Below are 27,536 nucleotides of genomic sequence, written 5' to 3' on the forward strand. Positions count from 1 at the left end.
TACAGTAACCTGTTTTAGTTATTGAGGTGTACAAGAAGAGTTTGGTGGCCCAGATGGACACTAACCATCTCATAGGTATGGCAAGGCCTTTAATGGATAACTCAAGGATAAGGAGAACTTGATTTCCAGACCAACCCCTGTCCCGCCATCTCAAGCTCTATTCTTCTCTTAATGAAATGAGTAGGGAATGTAAAATGGGAGAAGAAAATGGGCTCAGCTATGTGGACTCACAGCTCCCCCGTGTGTGCACAAAGTTCTCCACCGGTCTTCAGAAGGAAGGAGGGTGTTTCAAGGAGGAGGAACACATGAAACACACACACACACACACACACAGGGTAAGTTCTCTTGCCTTCTGCTGAGTCTCTGCCCTTTTCCAGCTTCACTTTTTGTCGGGATGTACTCTAGATAGACTGTATGTTCTAATTATTCCCGGATATCCTGAAGGATTTCTGATCCGGCTCTGAGTGAAGTGAGGTGAGTTGAGTGTCAACTTTTTTGAAAAACTACCTTCTCCTTGAGGTTCTCACAGCCAAGTTGATGGAGAAAAGATTCTTATTAGAACCATAGGGTCTGTGTTGCTGCAAGTGTGTGTGTGTGTGTGTGTGTGTGTGTGTGTGCGCTTGTTGGAAAAATATTAAGCTGTGCTTCATAAGTGTGCAAACCTCTGAGCATGCAACTAAATATGTAAAACAATATTGTTTATTATTGTGCACTGGATTGTAGCAGCAAAATTTGAAGATTTGGTCCTTCGCTTGGTCGAGATGAAGATAAATCAAATATTGTGCAAATTACCAAATCAAAAGCTCTGTGTGAATTATAGAATGTATGCTCATACATCCAAACAGGAGATCATGTACAGTACATCAGTAAGTCAGTCTGTATAGGCGAGGAATGCTTTCCCTTTTTTTTTTTCCCAGATGAAATAGTGGATGTTTGACAGTTAAAGTTCATCCTTGACACCAGCACATGACCATGTATTCCGTTTCGCACCAGTGCAGTTTTAGGCCCAATCTGAACTTCAGGCTATAAATCTTAAAACTATTTAAACATTAAATTTTTTTTGTATTGTTTTGTAAGATTCATTGTATATATTTCGAGTGAATCCTGGACAGCATCCTACATCGAAGAACACAGATTTATTGGCGGTTGGTGGGGATAAAGTGCTGTATAATCAGCATTTTTTTTAACGGTAACATTATAAACATTTCCCTGATCCTTTTTAAAACAAGAAAGTGACTTGTGATTGCTGGCAGCTGCAACTGAGATCCAAAGCTCAAAGACCCAACTATTGCATTTTGGTAGTGGGGGATTTGAACACACAACCTTCAGGGCCTTGTTGTAACTTTACCCACTGAGCCGCTGTAATTAGCTTTAATAAAGTGAGTAAATTCAGTGGTTGATGTAATTGTGGTTAAGGTATTGAGTTACAGATCAAGCAGACGTGTATTCAAATCGCAGCATATCCTTTCACTTTACATCAGTTTAAGCTTTATTTTTAAGGGGTTTTATGCTCTGTAAAAGATTACAGTACTAAACTGTAAATATACTGGATAAGATGTGTTTTTTGAACCTCCACTCTTCTGGGAATGAAATTTGTGTGCTGATAAAGATTTCTGCTCATTCAGCCACAAGGATTTAATTTTGATCAGATACTAATGTGGGAGGAATAAACAGGCCTGGAGTGCAATCAGCATTCCAATTCATCCCAAAGGTGTCAGAGATCAAAGCTCTATAGCAGGCCACTCAAGATCTTCAACCTCAGCACATTAAAGCATATCTTTGTGCACAGGAGCATTGTCGTGTTGGAACTGGTTCGGGTCTCCAAGTGAAGATGATCTATGCTACCGCATTTATAGACATCCTTTACAATTGTGTGCTTCCAAGTTTGTGGTAACAGCTTAAGGAAGATTGACATATGGCTGGAAAATTCAGGTGCTTTTGTCCATATAGTGTACATGAAAGAATGCTGTATACACCCCATGTAGGAAAGTGTATGCTGATACATCAGCAAATTTATTTAAAAGTAAGGGTCTGCCATGACATGAAACCCTTCCCCAGGGGGCCTTCCCCAGGGGCCCAATGAAACATTCAAACAGATCAGTTACTATCTATTGACACTGACTTGCATAAAGCACTTGAGACCCATCAGTGGACACACAACTGGCCTGTCTGATAAGATCTTAGATACCAGTAATACATGTAACCCACCAACGTGTCCATTTGTAATAGTGTCTGCTGCGTGTCCAGTCTGATGACCGCTTTCTTTTTATTGCCCATTAATATTCTAATGTATTGGAATTTTATATATGGGGTGTCTTCATGACCATCAGTGGTCACTGACATCTGGTCAGTGAATTGGTCTTATAGCAATGATCTTATACCCCATCCTCAACTGTCCTGTATTTATCAGTCATGCCATCTGTAGCCACAGAATTTAGTTTCGTCATCTTCAATATGCTAAAGTTCCCGCAGGTAAAGCTTTGAGATGCTTTTCTGCTCACCACAGCTGTCAACAGTGATTGAGTTACCATAGACACTGCTCAACAAGGCATTTCTGTTCAGAAAACTGCTGAGCTCTGGATTTTTGGATTTTGATTTGCACGTTACCATGACCTGTGCATGTTAAAAGGTTCTGTGATGGAATCACATATCCACATTATTCATATTCAAGGATTTGTGATGTCCGATCCTTATAACATATAGTATATTAGCCATCATATGCTAATTCACCCTTTTGAACTGTCAAAAATAAAATAATTTGCAGTTTGACAGATGACACCTTGTGGTTAAAATGGGAACTACAACAAGTGCTAACAGGACGTACATGCTGCAGATGTATTTTTTTTTTTTTTTTTCAAAATGAACACTGCTTTTATCATTTATTATTGATTATATAAATGTGCAAATGTGATAGAATGGATATGGAAATGGAGATTTCTTTACAAGTGGTGCTTAATGAACAGTGCAGCATCAGATGTGTGTCAGAGATGTTCATGTCTGACTAAAGGAAATGTGCATCCAAGCCGTTTGTCTTTGTCAGCTCAGAAATGAGTGTGTCCAGATCTAAAAGGATTGTATTGAAGCCAGGGCTCTATTCTGCAAACTAGACCTTCAGATATATTCCAAGTATGTGACACATGTTCCGGGTGCACATCATCAACTGAAGTCTTGGTTCTGGAGGTGAAGCTCAAAAGGTCAGGGAAATTTTTTAAAGAATGCGCCTCTTTGCATCACGAGGGATTTTAGAGCTGCTGGTGTTTAATCATTTAGGTCACTCAGGCTCCCAAAAAACTCGGATAAATTCAATTTAATTCTATTTCACTTGTAATAATGGACAATGTAGTTTTACACTAAACTGGCCATGCTGTAGGACAGGTTGATATATGGTTTCTTGCTACACATGGATAATGGAGAGCGTTATACTCCAAGTGTGTTACGCTGCCCCCTGACGTTGTATGAGCAGCAGATCGGAAAAAAAAATGAGGCAGCTGGCTAAATGTGTCTCAGGAAAAGCACCTTCACCCTCCCTGATTGGTAGCTGTCGCAGGTTAAGGGAGATCTGAAAGGAGGAAATTGGGGAAAATTCCACAAAAACGAAGTGGCCACACGGATGAACTCCAGTGCGGTCAGTAGACATGAGGAATAATCAAACTGATTTGAGGACCGATGATGATAAAGATGATTATGACTTTATTTGTTGCAGAGACGGTTAAAGTCTTGTTTTTATAAACAGTGGCTTTGACAAAAAAGACAGGATGTGGAGCTGGAGGTAGCAGAGCTGAAGATGCTGATTTGACAAGGTGAGGGAGGCGAGATTGAGATGGTTTAGACATGTGCAGAAGAGGGACATGGGGTATATCAGTAGGAGAATGCTGAGGATGGAGCCACCAGGAAGGAGGACAAGAGGAAGACCAAGGAGGAGGTTTATGGATGTGGTGAGGGAAGACATGCAGGTAGTTGGTTTGAAAGAGGCAGATGTAGAGGACAGGGTGGTATGGAGACGGATGATCTGCTGTGGCGCCCCCTAATGGGAGCAGCCTGAAGAAGAAGAAAGCCAAGAGAGCCAAGGCATTGTTCAAGGGCCCAACAGTATCAGATTGACAGTGCTGAACTGTGACCAGGAGGAAAGAACTAGTGAACCTCTAATGAACTTAATCTTAAATAATCATTTTATCATTCACTAGATTACTTTTTAACATGTTCATGATGATGTCACTAATGATATATTTTCATTCAGAAATTTTTGGAAGAGGAGGATGATGCTGTTCAAAGCGATCATCCTGTGCTTACTGCACATGGCATCATTTGGCCAGGCGCTGGACTGTCATAGTGAGTTCTACCCACTCGAATGTATCTGCTGTTTATTTGTGCATTGTTACAGTGTGTGTATCAATACCAATATAGTGTTATTTAATAACTATTGTATTTACTTCGATTTTATTACTTCTCCTTTTTCTTAACACACTGTTTCTACAATAATAAGTTTCTCTATTCTATTCTCCAGAAATAGAAGAATGCCCAATAGACTTGTACTTCGTTATCGATACATCCGAGACCATTGCCCTGCAGGAGCCACCCCCAGGCAGCTTGGTTGACAGCATCACAAATTTCACTCGGTTATTTGTCGAAAAGCTGGAAGACCATGAGTACAAGGGCAAGGTGAAGATCAGCTGGACTGTCGGTGGACTCCACTTCTCCATGAACCAGTCGATCATTAGCGAACTTACCACCAAGGATCACTTCATTTCCGAATTAAAGAAGGTCCGCTACTTAGGCAAGGGCACCTTCATTGACTGTGCCATCAAGAGAATGTCTGAGGAGATCATGATCAAACCTTTAGGTGCGACCATACACAACAAGACGCAACGCTTTGCGGTCGTCATCACCGACGGTCACGTGACCGGGAGCCCCTGCGATGGCATCAAAATGGCATCAGAGCAGGCTCGGGAAAAGGGCATCAAGTTATTCTCCATAGCATCCTCTAACAACCTGGATGAAATCGGCCTTCAAGAAATCGCTAATTCTCCTGCTGGGGTTTACCGCGACAAATTCATGGCTGTCGATCTCTCCAGAGGACGACCTGAGATTTTGACCAAGCACATTGACCGCATTTTAAACACCATGGTATGGTTTTGCGCTATACGTTGGCTTCGTATACGCTTCGTTTGAACTCTATAGCATGTATTGTGTGAGGGACTTGTTTCATTTTGCCTTCTTTTTTTTTTCCAGCTGCACCTGGCTTATCAAGAGGTAAGACCTTGATGCAACACAACAAAACCATCACATGCTCTCTAAAAGTAATGGATATTTATACTAGTGCCTACATATTCAATACCCTGTTTTGTCTGTAATTTTGTCTTTTCTTTTCTAAACAGTGCTACAGTGTAAAATGCCTTCAAACACAAGGACAACGTGGTCCAGATGGTCCCAGTGGACAGAAAGTGAGTTGGGATTAGATCATATTCCCAAAATTCACCTGTCAGTATAAAAGCTGGTATGTATTTTTCTTTTTTTTAATGTTGCTCCAACTCATATTTTTATTGTTCATTACAGGGAGCCAAAGGAGACAGTGGTCCTACAGGTCCTAAAGGTCTCAAAGGACAACCTGTAAGTACAAACTATTGATGGCGTCCTGGAAAGGTTTAAACGTGGTCTCGAGTCTTTGATCGTGAACTTGCGTTAGCATAATGATAGCTCTTTCAACACTTGACATTATCCCAAAGCAGCTTTAGAGAAGCAAATAGATTACAAATGTAAATATTGTGGCAAGGAAAAATTAACCTGAGATGCTACAAGAAAGAAACCTTCAGAGCAGCCAGACTCGAAAGTGAACCCGTCCTCATCATCCATTTATTATACTTCTATCATTGTTGAGGTTATTAACTGTTCACTGATTGGCACTCGAAAGGAAAACTATTCATGGCTATTGCAAGCCACTGTTATTGAATACATTTTAAATCAAAGCTCATGGTTCTTGAGTTGAACCTTTCACAGTAACTTTCCATTCTCGGTAGCAGGACGTGGTCCGCGATTGAAGCCTCAAGCCAGAAGTTTTCTTTCTAAATAACACTTACAGAATTTGGACGTACGCTTCAGCTCATTGTCTGGTTGTACTGTAAACACGGTTATAACGAGCCGGCAGTCCAGACGGAATTGCACGGCGCGAGTTAAGGTATGGAATGGTAGCCATGTTGCTTCAGTATTCCGTTCACCCGGAATAAATCTCCAACCTTCACTGCTCGAAACGACCCCAAGACGCTGGAATTTTAATCGAAAGGTTGTTAAAACCCCAGCGTCATCAAGCGGTCACTACTTTGCCTCTCTAGATACGGGTTTCTGCTTAATACAGTAAATGTAAATGACCAGAATTGTATTTTGTGTTTACTAACAGGGTGATCCTGGTATTGAAGGTCCTATTGGTTTCCCTGGACCCAAAGCAAGTATTTCTTTATTATCCGTTCAGTTTCTCAATTTACAGATTTTTCGATTTGACCGATATGTGACTGACATCTGTTTTTCTGTATTTACCTTTTATTATTTTAGGGAGAACGTGGTCCCAAAGGGGAAAGGGTAAGATTTGTGTATGGGGTATCACAAACAACTCAACATTTATACAATATATATGCAAATATTAATTTATTTTTTAACCATAGGGAGAAATTGGCTCACAAGGAAGGAGGGTAAGGACATACATCATTCTGTCTTTTGTAACTCATATTTAATACAGATTAAGAATTTGAAAGTGTTCTGGCTCTAAGTATTATTTGATCTGTCCTATTTCAGGGAGTTCCAGGGTTTCCAGGACGCAATGGTACTGACGGGCATAAGGTGGGAGCGGTAGACTGAAACGGATAAACGTTAAGTCTAATTGAGGAATTAATTGAAAAAAATAATCTTTTTTTTTTCTTTTCAGGGCAAAATTGGCCGTATTGGGGCTCCTGGCTGTAAAGGTGAACCGGGTGACAAAGTACGTGTGTGATGTTTAGCATTAGTTAAATAAGAACTGAAGAGACAGTGTTTTGAAAGTGTGTTGATTTTACTCTATTAACAGGGTCCTGATGGATATCCTGGAGATGTAGGAGATAGTGGCCCAAAAGGAACTGATGGAGAGAAGGTGTTTAATTCGTTTGACAGAAAAATTTGAACATCATTTTGTTCTTTTATTGAGCAGTGATCTAAAATCAGATTTGCTTCTAGGGAGATCCTGGTAGACCTGGGAGAGCAGGACCGTCGGGCGATCCAGGAGATGCTGGCCCCAAGGTACTTAATGATTAAGTAATAATAATTAATTAGTATAATCATAAACATAATCATAATAATCATCTTTATCACACTTCCTGCAGGGTGAAAGAGGTAGTCCAGGCACACCAGGTACCCCTGGTCAGAAGGGTCCTAAAGTTAGTATTTGCATATATTTTTTTGTTTTTTATATATTTTTTTAAAAATGCATCTACTACTAAACACTTATCTTGTTTTCCAGGGGACTGCTGGAGGTCCTGGACCTAAAGGTGACCCTGTAAGTGCAAACATGTTTACTGCCATGTGTCCAAAGGGATATTAACAAACAAATCTAAAAAAAAAAATGTTTCTTTTGCCTCAACAGGGAAGAAGAGGAGACTATGGACCCAAAGGAAGTCCGGGACCAAATGGATCACCCGGGGAAAAGGTATGGACTGTTTAGCTTTGTATTTGGGGAATGATATTGTCTCATCAAATGTTTCCATGGAAATAGAGCAGCACTCATTAATGAGAAATGGTTGTGTTTCAGGGTGAACCAGGATCTGAAGGTGTAAGAGGTTTTGCGGGTGAAAACGGCAGTAAAGGAACCAAGGTCATTATCATCCCAATGATCTTTTATTGCTATAAGTATTGTGAATGGATTCACAGCTGAAGCTTGTAATTTTCTGCATGTGTTTAGGGAGATCAAGGACTTCCAGGACCAAGAGGTCCAGCAGGAGCAATCGGAGAACCAGGAAGAAACGTAAGACCCCATTACAATAAAGTCTGATTATGTAGAGGAAAACTTTATCAGCCTTAATACTCCGATTGGAATCAGAATTGAGAAATACTGAAACCTGGAAAATATTGCAGTGTTGTTTTTACTTCTTTTAGGGAAGCCGTGGTGACCCTGGTGAAGCTGGCCCAAGAGGCGAACCAGGACCTCCAGGACCGATTGTACGTCCAAAATTCCAGCAAATAGTAGTTTAGTTTTAGTGAATAAAAAAGAGGACAATTCATTGTAGGGCAAAGGACGTGAATGGCGTGAATGGGTTTCAGATCAGGGTTACATTACATTACTTCCATGTAGTCCTCTGTGTATCTAAAACCTCTTTATATCTTTATATGGGAGCTACAATCTCATGCATGAAGAACAATTAAAGCCATCAACTAGTATTTGCATTAGAAAAATTAGACAAAATGTCCCAAAGAGAGAGAGATGAAATCACCGGTTGGGTGTAGAGATTATGGAGTATGGACATCTGTGTCTTCTAACCACAACTCTGAATGAACTGAACGTATTCTGCCAATATACAAACCAGCGCGAAACCAGTCCAAGTGCAAAACATGTTACCTGAACTCGAACGGTTCATCGTCTTGTTGTATTGTGAAGTCAGTTCCAACGAGCAACAGTCCAGCCGGAACTGCATGGTGTGAGTTGAAGAATGGAATGGGAGTCATGTTGGTTCAGTTGCCTGCTCCTTCCCTGCTCCAAAACAACACACACCATTACGCTTCCTCCATAATTGATGGTGGGGGGAAAAGCACTCTGCTAACAACTTCTCTAATGTTCTACATCTTATGCAAGTTCTTCTGTTAAAGCCACAACTGTCCAAGTCATGTATTGTCAAATTCTTGCATTTGTGTTTGCCTTTTACCGAGTTTGTTGAATAGAAACTAAAGGAACATGCATGTATCTCCAAACCATTGAAGACAAGGTATTTTTAAAGTGTATGTTGTAGTTTAAATCTACAAAGATAAAATACTATACCGATACTTTAGTAAAAATAAAAAACACATCACATAGCAATTTATACAGGGCATCTGTAATAACAATAATTTGTTAATATTTCTGAACTGAGTGCTGGTCTGGGCCCATTTTTATTTTCAGTGCATAACACTGGGAATATCCACACGTTTTCTTTATCATAAACTGAGGTTCAAGTGGTCATGGTGAACTTCCTGTGTGTTTTGCTGTTTTCTGAATTTAAATGCGTGTTTTATGGCTATTGTTTTCATATGAAAACATATGTTTTAAGGACATTTTATTGTCACCAATTCCACAGGGTGACAATGGCAGACCAGGATTCAGCTACCCTGGACCAAGAGGACAAACGGTAGAGTAACTTCTATTTAGCTCGGATTAATCTTACTTCATATGAAGCCATTCTTACAACTTGTTCCATTCATCTTCAGGGTGAGCCTGGAGATAAAGGTAGACCTGGAGCTCGGGGAAGCAGAGGAGACTGCGGTCAAAAGGGAGACCCGGGACAGAAAGGAGTACCAGGAGCTCCTGTGAGCAAATCATCCTATAGACTGATATTTAAATCATTAGAGACTGACATCTAGAATAATCATGCACAAAGTAGTCCCTTTTTTGTGAAGAATGAGAATGTTCTTTATGTTCTTTGTTAGGGAGAGCCTGGACCTCAAGGTGAGCCTGGAAAAAGGGGTCTTATTGGAGACCCAGGTAGAAAGGTAAGTAGATCCACTGAACATTAATGTGTTATAGATACTACATTATATTACCATGAACAGAATTATAACCATGATGTCCACTTACCCTGTGCCCATGTTTTGTCAGATCCCTCAGATTATTAACTCTGTTCATAGCTAACAGCAGTGGAGCCTAATGTGAACTTTGCAATTATGAGATGCTTTTCTGCGCATCACGGATGTAAAGAGTCATGGTGTGAATTATTAATTAAAATGTAAATTTTGACTTTCTAGAGCTCTACCTTCTTTTTTCACAGGGTGATCCTGGTAATGACGGAGACCCAGGCCTTACAGTAAGTAAAGTCCTAAAATGTATTTGGAAAATACATCTGGGCTTCCCAATTTCCAATCAAATGCGGTTCTTTCATAAACTTGGAGACACACAATCGTATAGGATATCTATGGGATACGTTAGCATTTTATTTTCCCCCCTTACTTGAGCTTTGAGTTCTATCATGACAATGCACCTGTGCACGAAGCCGGCTCCATGTAGATAAAGTTTACGTGGGTTGGAGTAGGAGATCTTGAGTGGCCTGCTTTAGAGCTCTGACCTCAACCCTTTTTGGACACCTTTCACACCTCACCCACATCAATAACTGTCTTTAATAATGCCCTTGTGGCTGAGCACAAATCTCCACAAGCACACTCTATAATCTAGTGGAACACCTGGGGACTATGGGGACAAATGGGAACTAGATATAGAATGGGCTGTTCAAAACCACATACGAATCTTATGATCTGATGATTTTAGTAATTTAATGATGATCTCTTTCTCCTCAGGAATGTGATGTCATGAACTATATCAGAGAGACCTGTGGGTGTTGTGGTAAGTGACTTGTGTCATATTAGTTGAAAATAAAGTGCCACATACCAAGTGCTTACTCTTTCTTTCTGTGTGCTTGTTTCAGATTGTGAGAAGAGGTGTGGCGCTTTGGATATTGTATTTGTGATTGACAGCTCTGAGAGTGTGGGACTAACAAACTTCACCCTGGAGAAGAACTTTGTAATCAACACCATCAACAGATTGGGTTCAATAGCTAAAGACCCCCACTCTGAGACAGGCAGGGCAACTACCACAAACATGATCTAAAAAAAAAAGGTGTTGTGTGTTTTGTCATTAATTTTTTATTTATTTTTTCAGGAACACGTGTTGGTGTGGTCCAGTACAGTCACAGTGGAACCTTCCAGGCCATCCAACTAAATGACTCCAAGATCGATTCCCTTTCAGCTTTCAAAGAAGCGGTGAAGAATCTGGAGTGGATTGCCGGTGGCACGTGGACTCCGTCCGCCCTGAAATTCGCCTACGATACCCTGATTCGCGATAGCCGCCGTTCCAAGGCTAAAGTGACCGTGGTGGTGATCACAGATGGTCGCTTTGACCCCCGGGATCAAGACGCACTCTTGAATTACCTCTGCACGGATAGCAGCATTGATGTAAACGCCATCGGTGTGGGAGACATGTTTGAGAAGGAACAGGAGTCCGAGAGCTTAAAGTCCATTGCTTGCAACAAGAAAGACAGGGTGACGGGCATGAAGCGGTTTGCTGAACTGGTAGCAGAGGAGTTCATTGACAAGATTGAGACCGTTCTCTGCCCAAGTAAGTCTATTGGTACACATGCACATCTTATCTCGTAAATGGTTTCAGCTATACTGTAATATATATATATTTTTTTATTGTTTTAGATCCTGTGATCGTCTGCCCTGAGCTTCCATGCAAATCTGGTAAGATTTTATTCATTTTTAACAGGGTTCCTGAAAAAACTTAAAAATAAAAAAGCTGTCTGTACTTTTAAAAAGCATAAAAATCATGAAGATTAGGTGAAAAAAAAATGCAAGTGTTTGGGTAAGATTGCTGAATTGTAATACTGGGAAATCATACAAAAAAGACAAATATTAAAGTAACCAATGAGAGCATGCTTTAACCCCCTTCGTTGCCTATGAATCCAAAAAACAAGAACAAAAAAACGCTTTTACATTTTCTTCCCTCATTGTTAATCAATTATAGTAAATGAACAGTATAAAACATGTGTGAGGGTCTAAATAATACATTTGAAATACCAGTAACAATAAATAGCCACTACACCAGTTCAAATGGCCATCAAATTCATTCATAGCTCTGAAAATTCTTTCAATAAAACTAACAAAAAACAACTAAAACATAACCAGTCAGTCCAAGCTTAGTCTGCACTGTGCTCTGTGAGCGGAGCCAGTCGCTTGGAGACTCCTAAAACTATTGTCTCGCTGCTCACTTGCAGATGTGTCATCCCTTTGGAATGGGTACCCCATACACGGATTCTATGCAGAGGAAGGGACAAACAGCGTTGTTCCAACTACTGTCCCAAACGTCTCAAACTTACTCAACTCCCTGCAGGAGGTCAAGACCCCAGATGCCTACACCAGGGCTGTAGCCACAATGGCCTACACAGCCCAGAGAGCCAAGTTCGCCACCGGGCCCGAGAAACATCAGTGGACTAATTTGTTCATTGACTCTTTCAGAGTTGTCTATGGCGATCTCCTGGGTGACCCTAACAAAGCCTTGGGGTTGTGTTAGGCAATTGCAGCTCACGATTAGGCCATACTGGGCAGACCCAAAGTGGCTATGGCTTTATTGATTTCAGTGGTGAGGACTGGTTGCTCTTGGCCTCGCTGTAGGATTATGTGAAACGAGAAAAACAATGATATTGTAATCACTAAAAGCATCTTAAGCTTGCTAAACTAACATTTGAGACAGCTATTATTCAGGGCTAAAACTTGAAAACGAATGGCCAGTTAGGCGATCAGTTCTAAGCATGATAAGGTCCTAACTATGACAAAAAAATAAAATAAATGTGTAGAGTTTAAAAAAAAAAAAAAGGTAAAAAAATGGCTCTCTCTCCTGAACTCAGTGCCTGCTGCTTTTTAGAAATACTATTACATTCTGAATTTTAAATACTTGAACAAAGGGAACTAAGGGATAAAATGAAAGCATCCTGACTGACTGTGAGACTGTTTTATGCCTGCACAACTATGCTACGCTAAGCTGCTTTAAACCCTCAGGATATAGGAGGCATTTTAGGATGCGTTCGGCTGAGATTTCACAGTGATAACCGGAACTCTGCTATATGTAAATGTTGCATTTTGACTAAACCACACCACGATTTTCAGGATCAAGTTTTGCACTTTGCACAGCAACGACGGACCTTAGATTTTTCACGGCATACGCCTAGTTAGAGAATTCATGTCCTGCTTTCATGATAGGATACATAACCCCACCGCCATTTCCATTTATTCGTTACATTTATTTACATTTATATGTGAGTAAATGTAGGATTAAATATGTTAAAGCCACTCTGGAATAAAATATATACATACTATTATATTATATATGATATTACTGCATGGCATACAAATGCATGAACCTGCAAAACCTGCAGCAAAGGTTTTCATATGTGATGAATCTAGGTGGTAGCTGGTAACAATTTGAAGGGAATAATTTCTATGTATGACTCGTACAAATCTGAATCTTATACAAAAAAATACAAGTTGATACAAACATCGGCTGGCATTATTGTGTGTATTTTTTCTCTGTATTAAATGTGCAATTAGAAAACTAGCTCTAGGACTGCAAACTCATTAAATAAACAAATACAATATCAAATCTCGTAAAGAAGGATGTGTTTATTTAAGTACATTCAATAAATTCTTGACGACGAATGTATGTGTCTATGCATATTGTTTAATACGCATGAGTATTAAACTTTTAACCCTCAAAGAAATGCATTTAGGATATTTTATGCATATAAATGCATAAAACTGATATTTCAATCCTTTTTTATGTTTAACAGCAGACATTCTCAAAGCTGCTTCACACAGATAATGCGGTAATAAAGAATGAATAAGTTTGTGAATATATGAACAAAACATTGAATATATTTCTATATTGTATATATGTATGTTGTATTACGTATTCAGCACAGGACTGTATCATTTACTGTCCGGGTTTCATGATCTTATGTCGTTTTTCTTTTACCAATCAGATGGTGTTGTGAAAGCTGGCTAGCTGGCTAGTTAAATATCATGCCTGATTTAGGTTTGTCTCAGAAAGCCTTCCTAGCGCTACATGTAGCTCTCTAACTTTGTTCTGCTTGAAAAGAGTCGATAAAATGTGCAGCACCTCAACTTTCAGCGTAAAAAGAGTGTAGCAAACACGTCATCAAACAAGATGCAAAAGAAAGGGAAACTTCATTTCCTGGAAACTAAATGAGACAAAGGAAGGAGAACTGGTTAATCTCTGCTAGCAAATGATCGTCTATTAAGTTTTTGGGCTAGTAAACACAAACACAAAGTGAACAAACATGAAAAATTGCTAGCTAACATTATGATAGCTATTTAGTGTTCTTGCAAACATCTGTTATTTGGCTTAGCATCATTTATGGAATGTTGTTGGTGGACACTATAAAGACAAAAGAATTGGGACATCTGATGTTTTGATATATATATGTGGTTCTTCATCAAACTGTTATGACAGTGTTGGAGGCGAGCAATTGTATAAGACGTCTTTGGATGCCTTAGCTTTACAATTTCCCTTCACTTGAACCAGGAGATCCAAACCTGCACAAAGCCAGCTCTATAAAGATATGGTTTACATGGGTTTAAAGATGAGGAAGCTCTTGAGTGGCCTGCTTTAGAGCTTATTGGGATAAATAGGAATGGTGACTGCACCTCAGGCCTCCTCACGTCCTCTGCATTTAAATAAACAAAAAACTCTAAAATCCCATGGAACATCATCTCTGAAGAGTGGAGGTTATTTTAACAGCTAATGGGGACTAGAAATGGAATGGGGTGTTACATACCAATCTTATGGTCAGGTGTCTACAAACTTGTCCATACAGTGTTCTGTTAACTGAATACACAATAATAAATGGAGCATTTCTTATGAGTTTCTAATCTGTGATCCATCTTTTGTGTTTCTTTCCCACAGAGCCAGCAGTGGCCAGTTGTGTTCAACGCCCTGTTGAGCTTGTATTCCTGGTGGATGGCTCTGAGCGCATGGGCTCGGATAACTTCCAGAACGTCCGTGAGTTTGTGGAAAAGGTGGCTTACCGCCTGTCCTTGGCTCAAAATGCCAAGGACAAGAATAATGCCCGTGTAGCTCTGCTACAGTACGGCGGTGAAACCCGTCAGGAGGTGGCCTTTAAACTTACTCACAATTTCACCGTCATCACTGAAGGTCTCTCAACCTTAAAGTACATGGATTCGTCTTCCAACGTGGGCAGCGCCATCATCTACGCCGTCAACAACATCCTGCAGAGTGGAAACACCCGTTTGGCTCGTAACAACGCCGAAATCTCCTTTGTCTTCATCACTGACGGAATCACAGACAAGAAGAACCTGGAGGAAGGTTTAAGCTCCATGCGTCGGGCAGAAGGTGTGCCCACTGTGATCGCCATGGGCAGAGATGAAGCCATTGACAAGGAAGTGCTGATGAAGCTCGCTCTTGGAGACCAGACAGCTATTTTCAAAGGAAAGGATTACTCCCAACTGTCCAGACCCAGCTTCTTTGAACGTTTCATTCGGTGGGTCTGCTGAGGGAGATACCTTAGGGGGGTGTCCCAGGTTCACACATTTGTTTAAGGGGGGGAATTGGTGTGTTATTGGAGTCCGCTTGATCATTGGAGTCATTATCTGAATTTGCAGTATGTATCTTTCATGTATGGTCTTGAATTCGATTTTTTTTTTTTTATTGACCGACTCTTCAGGTTTAATAGAATGGGTTTCATATGTTTACTTAATATTGTACCAATGGATTTGGGAGAACAGGGGGAACAAGAAGACACTAGAGTAAAGTAAACTGACAAATTTCTGACTGAATGTTAAACTTGTCTACTGCCATTGTAGTGTTCTTTTGGTAAATTTTCTGTATTTTTAACCGAATTACCTGGATCATTTTGTATACACACTAAAGGTGCTAATCTAGAGCAAGACTGGAGATTTTTCCTGTATAACCAGCAAGACGTTTCCACATATCAGCAGAAACCATTCAGGATTGAATGAAGCCATTTTGACTCTCAGTGTCAGTCCAAGTCAGGTTCAATGTCAGGCTTCATGCTACAACTCAACAAGTTTGCCATCGTCGTTTTTACTTACGGAACACAGGGAACCAGTCACACAACAGCTTCTTTCTATGAGTCACAGATAACAAAAAAAATAGTCTGTAATTAATGAGTGCACTCCTGCTTGGGTACATGTGATGTGTTTCAAGTCTTCATATTAAGTGATTATTAAAGGCTTTGTTCATGTACTTAATTGTAAACGAAACAATGACCACAAATGATACGCCGTCTTCAAGTCTTTCAGCAAACATCCTGATTAGATGTAGTCGGAAAATTTCTACAAATTCATGATCGGTGTTTTTGGAATTTATTTGCAACTTTCTGTAGACACTCGAAGGATGAAATCATTGTCAACTTCAGTGTTAGTACACAATAAATCAGGTTGTGGTAAAAAAAAAAAAATCATGTTGCTGTGGTTGTCTTGATTGTTTCAACATACACATGACATAAAAAACGTACGCATCATCACATAAAATCATAGTCCCGTTATCCGTTAGGGGGGAATTTATGTTAGACGGTTCACCAAGTTTATCTGAACTCATGTAGTAGAGGTGGAGAAGCTCATCGGTTATGTCGTTGGACTTCAGATCGGACGATCGTGAGATCAAATTCCAGCACCTCCAAGATCCTATTCTTTGAAGGAAACCCTTATCACTTAACTGTTCAGACGTAAAACTAGATAACTGTAAATCATTCTGAATAAGGACGTCTGCCAAATGCCATAAAGATAAATGTAATACACCTGCACAAAAAGAAAACACAAAAAGCATATTCATATATTAAAATCAAAATCTGAAGTAATAATAGTCTTTGGTCAAATAAAAAAATATATATATATATATATATATATACAGTATATATACAGTATTAGTCCACATGGTGCGATCATTGATAATAATAATCCATAAGAAAGCATTTAAAGTCATCAAGCACCCAAACCAACATAAAATCTAGGTCTTTACTGTAGTGGTGTTTAGAAAATCCAGTGATTTGTGACTCCATCATTGCTTGACTTCAACCGTGAACATGATGCACCAGATCCAGTGAAGGAAATTTGTTGGGACATTGAATTCAAGCTAGCTAACTTAAAAATACATTAGACTTTCAATACAACACGGTGTTAAATGTGATGTCAGGTCAGAAAATAAAACGGCTATGTGTAGTACACTGTAGGCAAAAGTATTGGAACACCTCTTTACAGCCACACCTGGTTCTTCCCCAAAATGGTTGGAGGCACATGGTTGTATAGGATGTCTCTGGATCCTTGAGCATGAAATGAAATTAGCATGAAAATCTTTGGTTGAACAAAGAGACTGAAATGATGCGGTTTCAACATGCCCCTGGGTTGGAAGATGTTGAGCGACACATTTCTGAAGCTTTGACATCAACCCTATTGAACACATTTGGGAAAAATCAGAATGCTGAGTGCACTTCAGGCCTCCTCACCTCCTCCTACATCATTATTAATGCCCCTGTGGTTTAATGAGTGTGGAATGGAATGTTCAAAAACACATACCAATCTAATAGTCAGGTGCAACGCTAGCTGTTAGCATGAAAAGAATGTTCACGTGACATATTTGCATGGCAAAAACTATTTTAAATGGTAGATTAAAAACTAGTAAGGGTGCAAGTTTGGTATTTATTTAATGTGAATAGGATCCATTTCTTTTTTTTGGGATCGCTGTCTTGGGATCGCTGTAAAAATGACATGTTTGAATGAAAGTATTGTAGTCTAAAGATGGCTTTCAAAAAAACTATAATAAAACTAGAATAAATGGACAATTGGTGCCACCCAGATGATGAGTCTGGATCCTCTTAAGGTTTCTTTCTTGTACCATTTCACAGTATTTCCTTGGCCCACTGCTCTCGCTGATTAGAGATAAACTTATAAGGAACAAACCTTTAGGCACATTCCAACTTTATAACCTCTATATTTCTATACAGCTGCTTTGGGACAATGTTTATTTTTAAAAACACTATACAAAAAAAAATTGGTACTAACATCGTTTTCGACGATATCGAGTATTCGGTATTGCCCATCCCTTGAGGAGGGATTGCTGTCTGTTTACGCCCCGTTCTCATTTTGCGCATGCGCGGAGCTTGTGCCTGGAGACGCTTTCTAAAGAGAAGAAGGTGAGTGTTGCTTTGCTTCTTTTTTTGCATGTTTTTCTTTATGCAAAAGTTTTATTTGTCATTGCTCACATACCGCTTCCGTGCAAAACTATTAACGCTGCTTCTAATCTAATCTGATCTGATCTGATCTGATCATCTCCCCAAGATGGCCAGAAGCACCGAGTTCATGGAGGACCTCTGCACTCCGGCTTTCGTGGTGGACCTGGATATTGTGAAAAGGAACTCGGAGGCAATGCTGGAGCGCTTCGCAAAGCTCGGGGTGCAGGTCCGACCTCACATGAAGACCCATAAGACAATGTAAGACACACACACACACACACACACACACACACACACACACACACACACACTGTGGGAGTTGGTTCTGTATTAACCAATTGCATGAAGCAAATCTTCAAAGATCTGTAGACCTGTTACTTATTCACAGCATGGATTCTCAAACTCCATAGAAACCCCTACAAGATCTGCTTCATGAACCTGAACTGTTTATTAAAACCTTTAGAGTTTTTTTATTTCCATATTATTATATTTATTTCCACACATATATATATAAAAAGCATTATATTTGACTAAGGATTTGTTTAGATTTTTTTCCTATTGGTGCCTGCATACGTTTTTGGAATCCTTTACGGTTTTTGAGAGACACGTGCATGTTTTCTTTCTTTTCTATCCAACAATCGAGGTCCTGTACAGTTTACTTTGACCAAAAAAATATATAAATGTACAATTGATTTGCATTAAAAATAACCTTCCCTTTTTTTTTACTATTTGGAAATTTCTTTCTTGTGATCCAGTTCATCCCAGAGCAGTATGTTGGGATTTAGGTGTGGTGACTGGGAAGTCCGTTTAATGATGGATCACACTCCAGATGATTGTTTGTTCTCTAAAGAACGCTCACAGTGCTTGGACGTACGCTTCGTATGGTGACGTCGGTCCCAATGAGCCGCAGTCCAGACGGAATCGCATGGTGTAATGGTGAAGTATGGAATAGTAGCGATGTTGGGACCGTTTTTCTTTCAAATTCCGGAATAAGTCTCCAACCTTTCCAACTCCAAAACCATTAAGCTTCCATCTCCATGTTTGAGTGAGTGAGTGAGTGAGTGAGTGAGTGTGTGTGTGTGTGTGTGTGTGTGTGTGTGTGTGTGTGTTTTTTTGGAGGGGGGACACCAGTTCTTGCACCAGTTCTTCTTTTACAGACAAAAAGGTCCCATTTGGACTCATCTGTCCACAGAACGTCCTTCCAGTCCTTCACTGTCTAATTCTTTTCTGACTTTTTTACGCTTTGTTGCGTTGAAACATAAGGAACATCCGTGTGTCCCAAAAACACTGTCTCCACATTTTTTGACGGGCGTTGTAAATCTAATAAAAATCAACATCCCTTGTGTCAAGGATCCACTGTGAGAACAATGTGCACACTTCCACAGACCTTGCCCTGGACGAACCCCATGTCCTGCTTTTTTTTTTTTCCCCAACTTTCCTACTGGCTTGATTAAGTCTGGTGTTCTTGGAGTAAACATTTTTTCTGTATTTTTTGTCTCCTTGGGCCTTAGTGAGTGTGCTGACATCATGACCAGGGGGTTACGGCGGTGCATCGTGGTGTCCACCCTGGCTGAGGCTTCATTCTATGCTGATGGTGGTTATGATGATATCCTCTACGCATATCCACTAACCCCTGAGAAAGTAAAGCGCTGTGCAGAGTTATCAGAGAGGCTTTCTTTGTTCCACGTGCTGGTGGACAACACTGTGGCGCTGCAGGAGCTAAAGAAGAAACCGCTGAAGCAGGGCAAAGTCTGGCACGTGTGGCTGAAGCTGGATTGTGACACGGGTAGAGGTAAGAGATTTTTTCGCAAGATTGTTTCAGACGGATCATTTGTGTTCGTGATGCCTACAAAACTTCACAAAAGGAGACAAGGCATGTCCTGAGAGTCACATAGAATACAGATTAACATGGCAGAGGTAGAGCTGTAACTTCCTGCAGACACAACAGGAAAAGATCTTTTTTTTTTGGTTACAAAATCGGGTTACAAAAATACATGTAAATGGTATAAATTAGTCCCTATAAGTTTATCCCTTATGAGAGAACAAGTAGCAAGGGCATGGAAAATCTCCCTGAGGTGGTATGAGGAAGAAACCTTACGAGGAACCAGAATACAAAGGGAATCATCTAGGTGGCTCCAGGATATTCGTTCATTACAGTTCCATTATTTGTTGTGATTATCATCTGTTTACTGATGGACACTTGAATGTAAAACTGTCCAATTGCAAAGTCATTGTAGAAAGTGGTCTCCAATTGACAACTCCATCCAAAGGTAGGACATCACAAGGAATCTCGAGAGCAAAGAAAGGGTCCAGATCAGGTACTTCAGGATCACGTGTAGCTTAGCAGGAACTGAACCTCGTCTCGAAGCTCCGAGTTCATTCGAAGTGCATTGAGTTGATTTGTAATTATTGTTGTTTATTTTTACCTTCTGTTCTTAGCGGGTGTTCCTCACTCGGATCCTGCTGCTCTGCAGCTAGCCAAGGAAATTTCTGGCGCAGAAGGGGTGGAGCTTACAGGAATCTACACCCACTGTGGAAACACCTACAAGTGCGAGGGGGAGCTGCAAATCAAGGCGGTCGCTCAGGAAACGACAAGTCTGGTGTTGCAGTTTGTGGAGAAGTATGTCCTAACGTGTCCCGTGTTGTGCTTTCTTTCAGCGAGTTGAATATTGCTTCTGATTGCAGTCCTTATGTCCTGTGTTAAAAGGCTAAAAGCTGTCGGGATCCAGGATGTGAAATCGAGCATTGGCTCCACCCCTTCGTGCAGTCACCCAGTTTTAGACATGGCTATGCTGAGTGAGGTCCATCCTGGAAATTATGTCTTTTACGGTCAGTGGTCTGCAATTCAGTATTCATTTGGATGCAGTAACTGAATTTCTTTTTTAATTCCTTGTATGTCTGTCACGCAGATGCACAGCAGTCGCTTCTTGGATCCTGCACACTTGAAGACGTTGCGGTACGGGTGCTGACGAGGGTCATAGGTCATTACCCGCATAGGAACCAGCTCTTGGTGGATTGCGGGTGGACCGCACTGAGTCAGGACGGAGCAAACCGTTTGCCAACAGGCTATGCGATTTTCGAGAACCATCCAGAGCTTAAGTGAGGAGAATTATGAAGGGCATTTTGGGAACTTTGAACGATTTCGAGAACGCTAAAACCGATCTCACTTGAATATGATTCATCAAAATCATGGTGTCTGTGAAGATCCTCAATCATCCAGGTGCGGTTACCTGGAAGTCCAGTCATGTCACTTGGACTTCAGTGTGTTCTTTAAACCAGATAGAAGATGGTGAATACTCCGAATAGATAAATGTATCAATCCAACCAAGTCAAGGTGACATGACTCAACGTCCAGTTAAGATCTGCTGGTGCCACTTTCAGATCCTTCCACAGCACCATTTAAGGATATTAATCTGTGGTATGTATTCTGTAGATTGGTGTCGATGACTCAGGAACACGGCGCTGTGGAACCTGTATCTGGAAATCTGGATTTCAGTCAGTTCCCTCTGGGCTCCATGCTGTCCCTCATACCTTACCATGTGAGTCAACACTGCTTGATTGTATTACCGCTGTACCAATACTTTTGGAGGGGTTTATAATCAATAATATTGCTGCTTTAAATCTGTTCAAGGATGCTGAAGCAAAAGGTTTCATAAAGTCTTTATCAGTTTCAGGGTATTAAACAAATACAAGACGATATATATTCTGAATAAACAAAGTAATATATAAACTATAACTTTGCTCCTATTTGCGGTGTGAGATTATTAAATACCAGAGCATTCTTCAGTTACAGAAAATTTACCCTCGGATTCACTCGCTCGTTTTTCATCCACGTCTCGCAGCAAAATCGCGACGTCGAAACGATTCCCATTAGCCAATCAGAAAATAATGCATTTTTCGCAAGACTCGTGCGAATCTCATCGACCAAGAATTGCTGTCAATTTAAAAAATATTTACATTTTTCAACCAAAATCATCAAAAGCAAGTGAGAGACGAGAAAACAAGAACGCCATTGCAATTTTTTATCTTCCAAATAAAAAGTCATTCGCAAGATAAAGAAATTTTTTAGTGAAATACTGCCCTCTGGTGTACATTGATGTGCACTGAATTCTAGAATTTGTGATTGTGCTCCTTTGTTCTTTTTTATTTTTATTGTTTTATTATTTTTTTAAAGTGGCCCGAGTGAACTACAGTCAGTCACAGGACCGCAGTCACGTGCAGCCTTCTCGTCTTTGATTCTGAGTTTAAAGGAAGCCATGTGTGGTGAAGATGCTCTTCAAGATGCTCTTCTTCCATCATATATTTCTATTTTGATTGATTGAAGATTAAATACTAGTCATGTGGAAAGTTATGTTTATTAGTGGTTAATTGATGGTACTGTTTTATCATATTTATATACATACTACACTATTTGGAGGTCAAGTCAACACCCCAGGCCTCCTCGCTTCACCCTGTAGCAGTTCCTGACTTTGTGGCTGAATGAGCACAAATCTCCACAAGCACACTCCAAAATCTAGTGGAACATCTTCCCAGAAGAATTGAGGTTCTCATAACAGGGGTATATGTGGATTGGAATGTCCAGTTGTCCACAAACCTTCGTCTATATAGTGCAGTGGGGCACTGCCATCTAGTGGGGAATAAAGGCATGACAGGAATAAATCGCAGGATTTTTAGTTCTTCATTAATCTTCATTTATGGGTTTCTGTATTAAAAATAAAGCTCATACACTCACAAACAATTAGTCATTAATGCAAGTAAATGAAAATTCAGGTAGCGTACCTAACACAACTACACTTTGGGTTAATGGAGGACAGGTGAGGCTTAAAAAAGTCTGAAAACCACCGATCTCGTGTATTTATATGATGGTGCATGTATGAAAACGCAGGGACGTTGAGTTGTTTGTGTTTTTTGAATGGAGAACCCAGCAGGAATCCAAATGCTCAAGACTACATTATTGTGCTTTACAGGCTTGTGCTACAGCGGCGATGCATCCCGTCTACATCGTCCATTCCAAAGGAAAAGTTGTAGGCAACTGGAAACCAACACGTGGATGGTAACCTACAGGAGGAAAAAAAAAAACATTTATGAGGAGTGTTTAGGAATCATTTAGCTTTTAAAACCTCCTCAAAATGAATACCTGGTCTCACTAATGCTCTTCCAGATCAAAGTCAATTGGCTTTATACTCATTTAAACCACACACAGGAGCAAGGTTTTATATAAATGGCTTTATTAAAGCAATAAATTCTGAATCAGCACATTGGCCACCCCCAAAATCTGGAGATGATTCTACTAAATCTGGACAGAGATGTTCAACCAGCACCTTTAGGTATGAATTTCAGGTGTGCAATCTTTTGGTCATGTAGTGTATGACTAAATGTAAGTATTATTACGCATTCGAAAATTAATCTCGGGCAACTATGCAAAATCCCGTCCTGTTTTAACACGGACACCTTTTCACTTGTCATTCTAACGGTTTCAATCAAGAATGTTTTTAATGAGCTGTGTTTGATTTTTATTGCCTAACTATAGAATCTGAATGCTCTTATGCCACATTTTTTAATTTACAAATGTGATCAGTATAATTTTCTAATGTAGAATTTGGTGTAAATAAAAAGCCAGAAAATGCATTAGTTGTATTTTTAAGTATGAAGTTATTGTCTGTGTTGATTATATTATTGGGTATGTAATAAGACAGACTGATTTTAATGGGGTGGGTGTAATATGTGAGTTAGGTAGAAGGTTTCGGTAACTCTGCTGGCCCATGTAACCTCCAGTAGGATAAAGTGGAGCACAGAGGCCTCCTCATTTAACAGACCAGTTGAGTGTCCACATACTTTTGGCTATATAGTGAATTATAAGTTAAGATCTGACAGCAATGATTTTAGGTAAGTCTGAGGGTATTTGGTGGTTTATAAAATTGTGATCCTGGTTCTGGCTTTAGCTCCATATATACTGCATGAGCGAAAGTTTGTGGACACCTGAGCGTAAGACCTGCTTTTTGAAATGTCCCTTTCCACTTTTGAGTCTCCATTTGTTGGTATAATAATCTTCACTCCTCTGAGAAGATGTTCCACTAGATTTTGGGCTTCTTACTATCCCACAAAGGCGATAGAGAAGTCAAGTAGCGATTTAAGAGGAGTTAAGGAGGTCTGGGGTGCAGTCAGTGTTCTCAAGATCTTTATAGAGCCGGCTTTGTGCACACGTCATGCTGGAGCAAGTTTGTGTTTCCTGGTGCAAGCGAACGCCATCATGTCCAAGGACATTCTTTACAATCGTGTGACTTTGTTTTTAGAGAAGAACCACTCGTTACTGGAAGAGTCAGGTGTCCGAATACTTTTGTGCATATCGCATATACAAGCGTGCACAAGTGTGTGTGGTGTGAGACACACAGCATCAGCATCTCTATGGACCTGGACCGAGGTGCTGGAGGAGACACGTACAATCAGCTCGATGTTTTTTTCCAGTTGACCAATAGGGGCGCTGTGCGCGTTAACACCGATCCAGGCTTCATTATAGGGAATCGATTAGTCGATTTTTTCCCGAGCAATACTATGGGAATTATTTGCCCTCCCCACCTCCACCTCCACCCCTACCCCGCCCCCCGACGCCTAACTTAAACGCATACCGACCTGCTGGATGCGGATTTGTATTAAACCTCAGAGGAAATTAGTCGGCGCTTAGGAATCGACTCCTTGGTGATCCGGATCTTTCTAGGAGTCGAGCATGACCGGTGAGTTGCAGAGCTGCAGTAGAGGAGAGACACGACGCGTGTCAACACGACAGCATGGTCACGTCTCGATTGTAATGCGCTCGCGGTGGTGCCCGTGCGCGCTGTGATGCTATGCGTGGATGCGCGTGGTATTTGCGCGTGGACGCTCCGGAGCTGCGCACTGCAGACTGGGCCGGTGCCCCACAGGGGGCTTCTATCAGCATCCTGTTTCTCTGCGCTTCTCCTGCAGCATCCCGCCGGTATGTATACAAACACACAACCTGCGATGATCATTTGGAAAAGAAATACATGCAACAAACGACACGCATGTGCGTGCCAAAGGAAACGTGAATGACGTAAAAAAAAAAAGGCACGTAATCAGTATATATCTTCTAGTACTTTCCATTGTGGGCTTGTGCAATGAAAATCGACCTGTAGCATGAACATCCTGCTGAGATGCAGGCATGCCAGAATCTCTGTTTTGTCCTTATCCAGAGTGCATTGAGATGTTTATTCACACGTGAGGCTGCAATGCAGAACATGTCAATGAGAGACCCAATGAGACTGGCCTGGAAAGAAGACACGATGGCTTGATGGTACTGTGAGAACAGAATGTTCTGTCACACACTGTATGCATCCTGGAGATCTTTCTATCTAACCAAGTGCACCTATGGTGGTGCAGGTTGCTCACTGAGGGCAACCTACAGGGCAGAGTGCACCCAGGCTGGATAAGTTAACAGGATTGTGTGATTAGAAGCACCTTGCTGTTCAGTTTAACCCCGTGTGTTCAAGCCTGTCCATTTATTTGTGTTCTACAGTACAATAAAATGCACATGTGTAGGCTTTACTTCATGCCCCGGACCTGCATGCTGCTACTTCTGTCATCTCACTTCATTCCAGGGGACCTCATGGATCTCTGTACAATTCACTCCTTCGCCTGTCTCTTCCCTCTGAGCTCTTTTTTAGCGATGTCTATTTTAGGCTTTGTGCTAAGTCCCCATTTAAGGCACTGTATACACTTAATTATCTGGCACACACACACACACACACACACACACACACACACACACACGTGTAAGCTCCTTACAGAGCTGGAGGGGTTACAGTGCAGGATCTTCAGCCTGTTCCAATCACAAACCTCCGTTTTCCATTTCAACCTCGATTATTATTTTTTGCCCACCAAAGGACCTCGATAATGTAGAGTGATGAGTGAGAAGTTTAGACTTATGGAAGCAGCTGCAATCTTCCTGGATGTATTCAATTGAACAGATGCTGGTTGGTGTGATGATGTTAGTAGATCATCACGCTTATACCCTGTAATCCGAACTGCATGATGCAAATCATCACACACTTAACAACTTAGAACGCACAATAGTCTGCAGGACACAAGCTCAGATTTACTACCTAAGATTAGATTGGTATTAGTTGCCTATTGCTGGGAGCATCTTCTGGGCAGATGTTCCACTAGATTTTGGAGTGTGCTTGAGGAGATTTGTGCTGGTGTGTTGGTAAAGTCAGGCACTGGTGTAAATGGGAAGTCCTGCGGTGCAATCAGTTCCCATTCCTCCCGAAGGTTTTACAGGTCAGATCTCTATAGGAGGCCACTCAAGATCTTCCAGTACCAACCCATGTAAACCATATCTGCATGGAGTTGGATTTGTGCCCAGGAGCATTGTCATGCTGGAACAGATTTTGGTTTCTTAGTTGAATAAAATGTCATGTTAATGTAGTCAGAGAAATCACACACAGGTTTGTGGCATCTGGAAAAGTCAGGTGTCCTGAAATACTTTTGTCTATTTAATGTACATCATTAAAAACCAACTGTAAAACTCCCTTTATTCAAAAGCATGTTGATATCAAAATCATACAGTAATCCCCCGCTGCAGTTCGAATCTCGCGCCCCCACACGGTTTATCGCGGAATTGCATTTGACACATAACTAATTTGTTTGGCTGATTTCCCCACTCTCAGCACAATAGACCAAAACACTTATAGGGAATTGTTTTTATGGAGTTTAATGTTGAAATAATGAAATCTATTAGTAAAAAATATCATTATAAATCATAAAGTGGAGTAAAATGTTAATACAGTCTTCTTCTTCTTTCGGCTGCTCCCAGTAGGGGGCGCCACAGCAGATCATCCGTCTCCATAGTCATTTGTTCTCTACATCTGCCTCTTTTAACCCAACTTCCTGCATATGTCTTCCTTCACCACAAGACCACTTTGGTCTTCCTCTTTTCCTCCTTCCTGGTGTCTCTATCCTCAGCATTCTTCTACTGATATACCCCATGTCCCTCCTCTACACATGTCCAAACCATCTTAATCTCACCTCCCTCACCTTGTCTTCAAAACGTTCTACATGCGCTGTCCCTTTAATAAACTTATTTCTAATCCTGTCCATCCTCGTCACTCCCAATGAAAACCTAAGATGTTAATACAGTACAGTACTGTATACATCAAATAGCATTTTTCGGGGTGGCGTCCGTTTATGGCGCATCAGTGTGAGTACGCAAAATATAACACGCTACTTTTGGACTTCGGATAGTTGTAGTTGGTCAGTTTGCAGCTGTGATACTGTCACATGTAGACACGAGCTGCTTTTAGGATCAACACCTGCTCCTTAATGGTGCAATCCAGTAATTCAGCAAACTGCAACCAGTCTCCATGCAAAGGTTTACGTTGAACTATAACTACCCTATTGAGCAAAAATCCAGTAATATCTGAATATAAAGAGTAATAAATAGATATAGTGGTCTGGAAATAACCAAATCAGCCAATTGATCCAAAGCTTCACCCAAACAGATTAGCATTTAAATCAATTTTGCGGACGGTGAAACCAGTTCTTTGG

General features: G+C 40.6%; 3 protein-coding genes and 1 long non-coding RNA gene across 9 annotated transcripts in view; 3 read left to right on the forward strand and 1 right to left on the reverse strand.

The window, feature by feature from the left end:
- Positions 1-316: 316 nt before the first annotated feature.
- Positions 317-16,208, forward strand: col6a2 (collagen, type VI, alpha 2). 3 transcript variants are annotated; one of them, XM_046857064.1, is made up of 29 exons: positions 322-474; positions 3,704-3,800; positions 4,238-4,329; positions 4,505-5,124; positions 5,230-5,250; positions 5,376-5,441; positions 5,554-5,607; positions 6,392-6,436; positions 6,544-6,570; positions 6,654-6,680; positions 6,784-6,828; positions 6,914-6,967; positions 7,052-7,114; positions 7,198-7,260; positions 7,344-7,397; positions 7,481-7,516; positions 7,604-7,666; positions 7,769-7,831; positions 7,919-7,981; positions 8,113-8,175; positions 9,285-9,335; positions 9,415-9,513; positions 9,634-9,696; positions 9,972-10,007; positions 10,495-10,540; positions 10,623-10,775; positions 10,856-11,311; positions 11,398-11,436; positions 14,675-16,208. In XM_046857064.1, the coding sequence occupies exons 3-29, from the start codon at positions 4,257-4,259 to the stop codon at positions 15,280-15,282; spliced, it is 3,051 nt and encodes a 1,016-aa protein (XP_046713020.1). In that variant the 5' UTR covers positions 322-474; positions 3,704-3,800; positions 4,238-4,256; the 3' UTR covers positions 15,283-16,208. The 3 variants fall into 3 exon arrangements, with proteins under 3 accessions (XP_046713019.1, XP_046713021.1, XP_046713020.1); XM_046857063.1 differs by lacking the exon at positions 3,704-3,800 and having other exon boundaries at positions 317-474; XM_046857065.1 differs by lacking the exons at positions 3,704-3,800; positions 14,675-16,208 and adding an exon at positions 11,970-13,351 and having other exon boundaries at positions 317-474.
- On the reverse strand, positions 15,645-17,926 carry LOC124390944. The gene is made up of 2 exons (XR_006926881.1): positions 17,809-17,926; positions 15,645-16,548 (listed from the first exon to the last, which is right to left on the reverse strand). It is a non-coding gene; the product is annotated as an uncharacterized LOC124390944 (long non-coding RNA).
- zgc:162816 (uncharacterized protein LOC571260 homolog) lies at positions 17,827-23,606 on the forward strand. Of its 2 annotated transcripts, XM_046857066.1 has the most exons (8): positions 17,827-17,939; positions 18,085-18,236; positions 19,490-19,770; positions 20,418-20,598; positions 20,686-20,807; positions 20,888-21,077; positions 21,412-21,517; positions 22,946-23,606. In XM_046857066.1, exons 2-8 carry the CDS (start codon positions 18,085-18,087, stop codon positions 23,033-23,035), a joined length of 1,122 nt encoding a protein of 373 aa, XP_046713022.1. In that variant the 5' UTR covers positions 17,827-17,939; the 3' UTR covers positions 23,036-23,606. The 2 variants fall into 2 exon arrangements, 1 of the variants encoding a protein (XP_046713022.1); XR_006926880.1 differs by lacking the exon at positions 22,946-23,606 and having other exon boundaries at positions 20,888-21,198.
- A 963-nt stretch (positions 23,607-24,569) lies between these two features.
- The window catches only part of LOC124391578 (protein FAM126B), a 12,745-nt gene continuing 9,778 nt past the window's right edge, over positions 24,570-27,536 (forward strand). Inside the window, exon 1 of one of the 3 annotated variants that reach the window (XM_046858247.1) lies at positions 24,570-24,948. The gene's annotated coding sequence lies outside the window, so the exon portion shown is untranslated. The remainder of the gene's footprint in view (positions 24,949-27,536) is intronic. The other 2 variants (XM_046858246.1, XM_046858248.1) reach the window with 2 other exon arrangements.

The sequence above is a fragment of the Silurus meridionalis genome, chromosome 9 (genome assembly GCF_014805685.1).
Source record: "Silurus meridionalis isolate SWU-2019-XX chromosome 9, ASM1480568v1, whole genome shotgun sequence".
NCBI lineage: Eukaryota > Metazoa > Chordata > Actinopteri > Siluriformes > Siluridae > Silurus > Silurus meridionalis.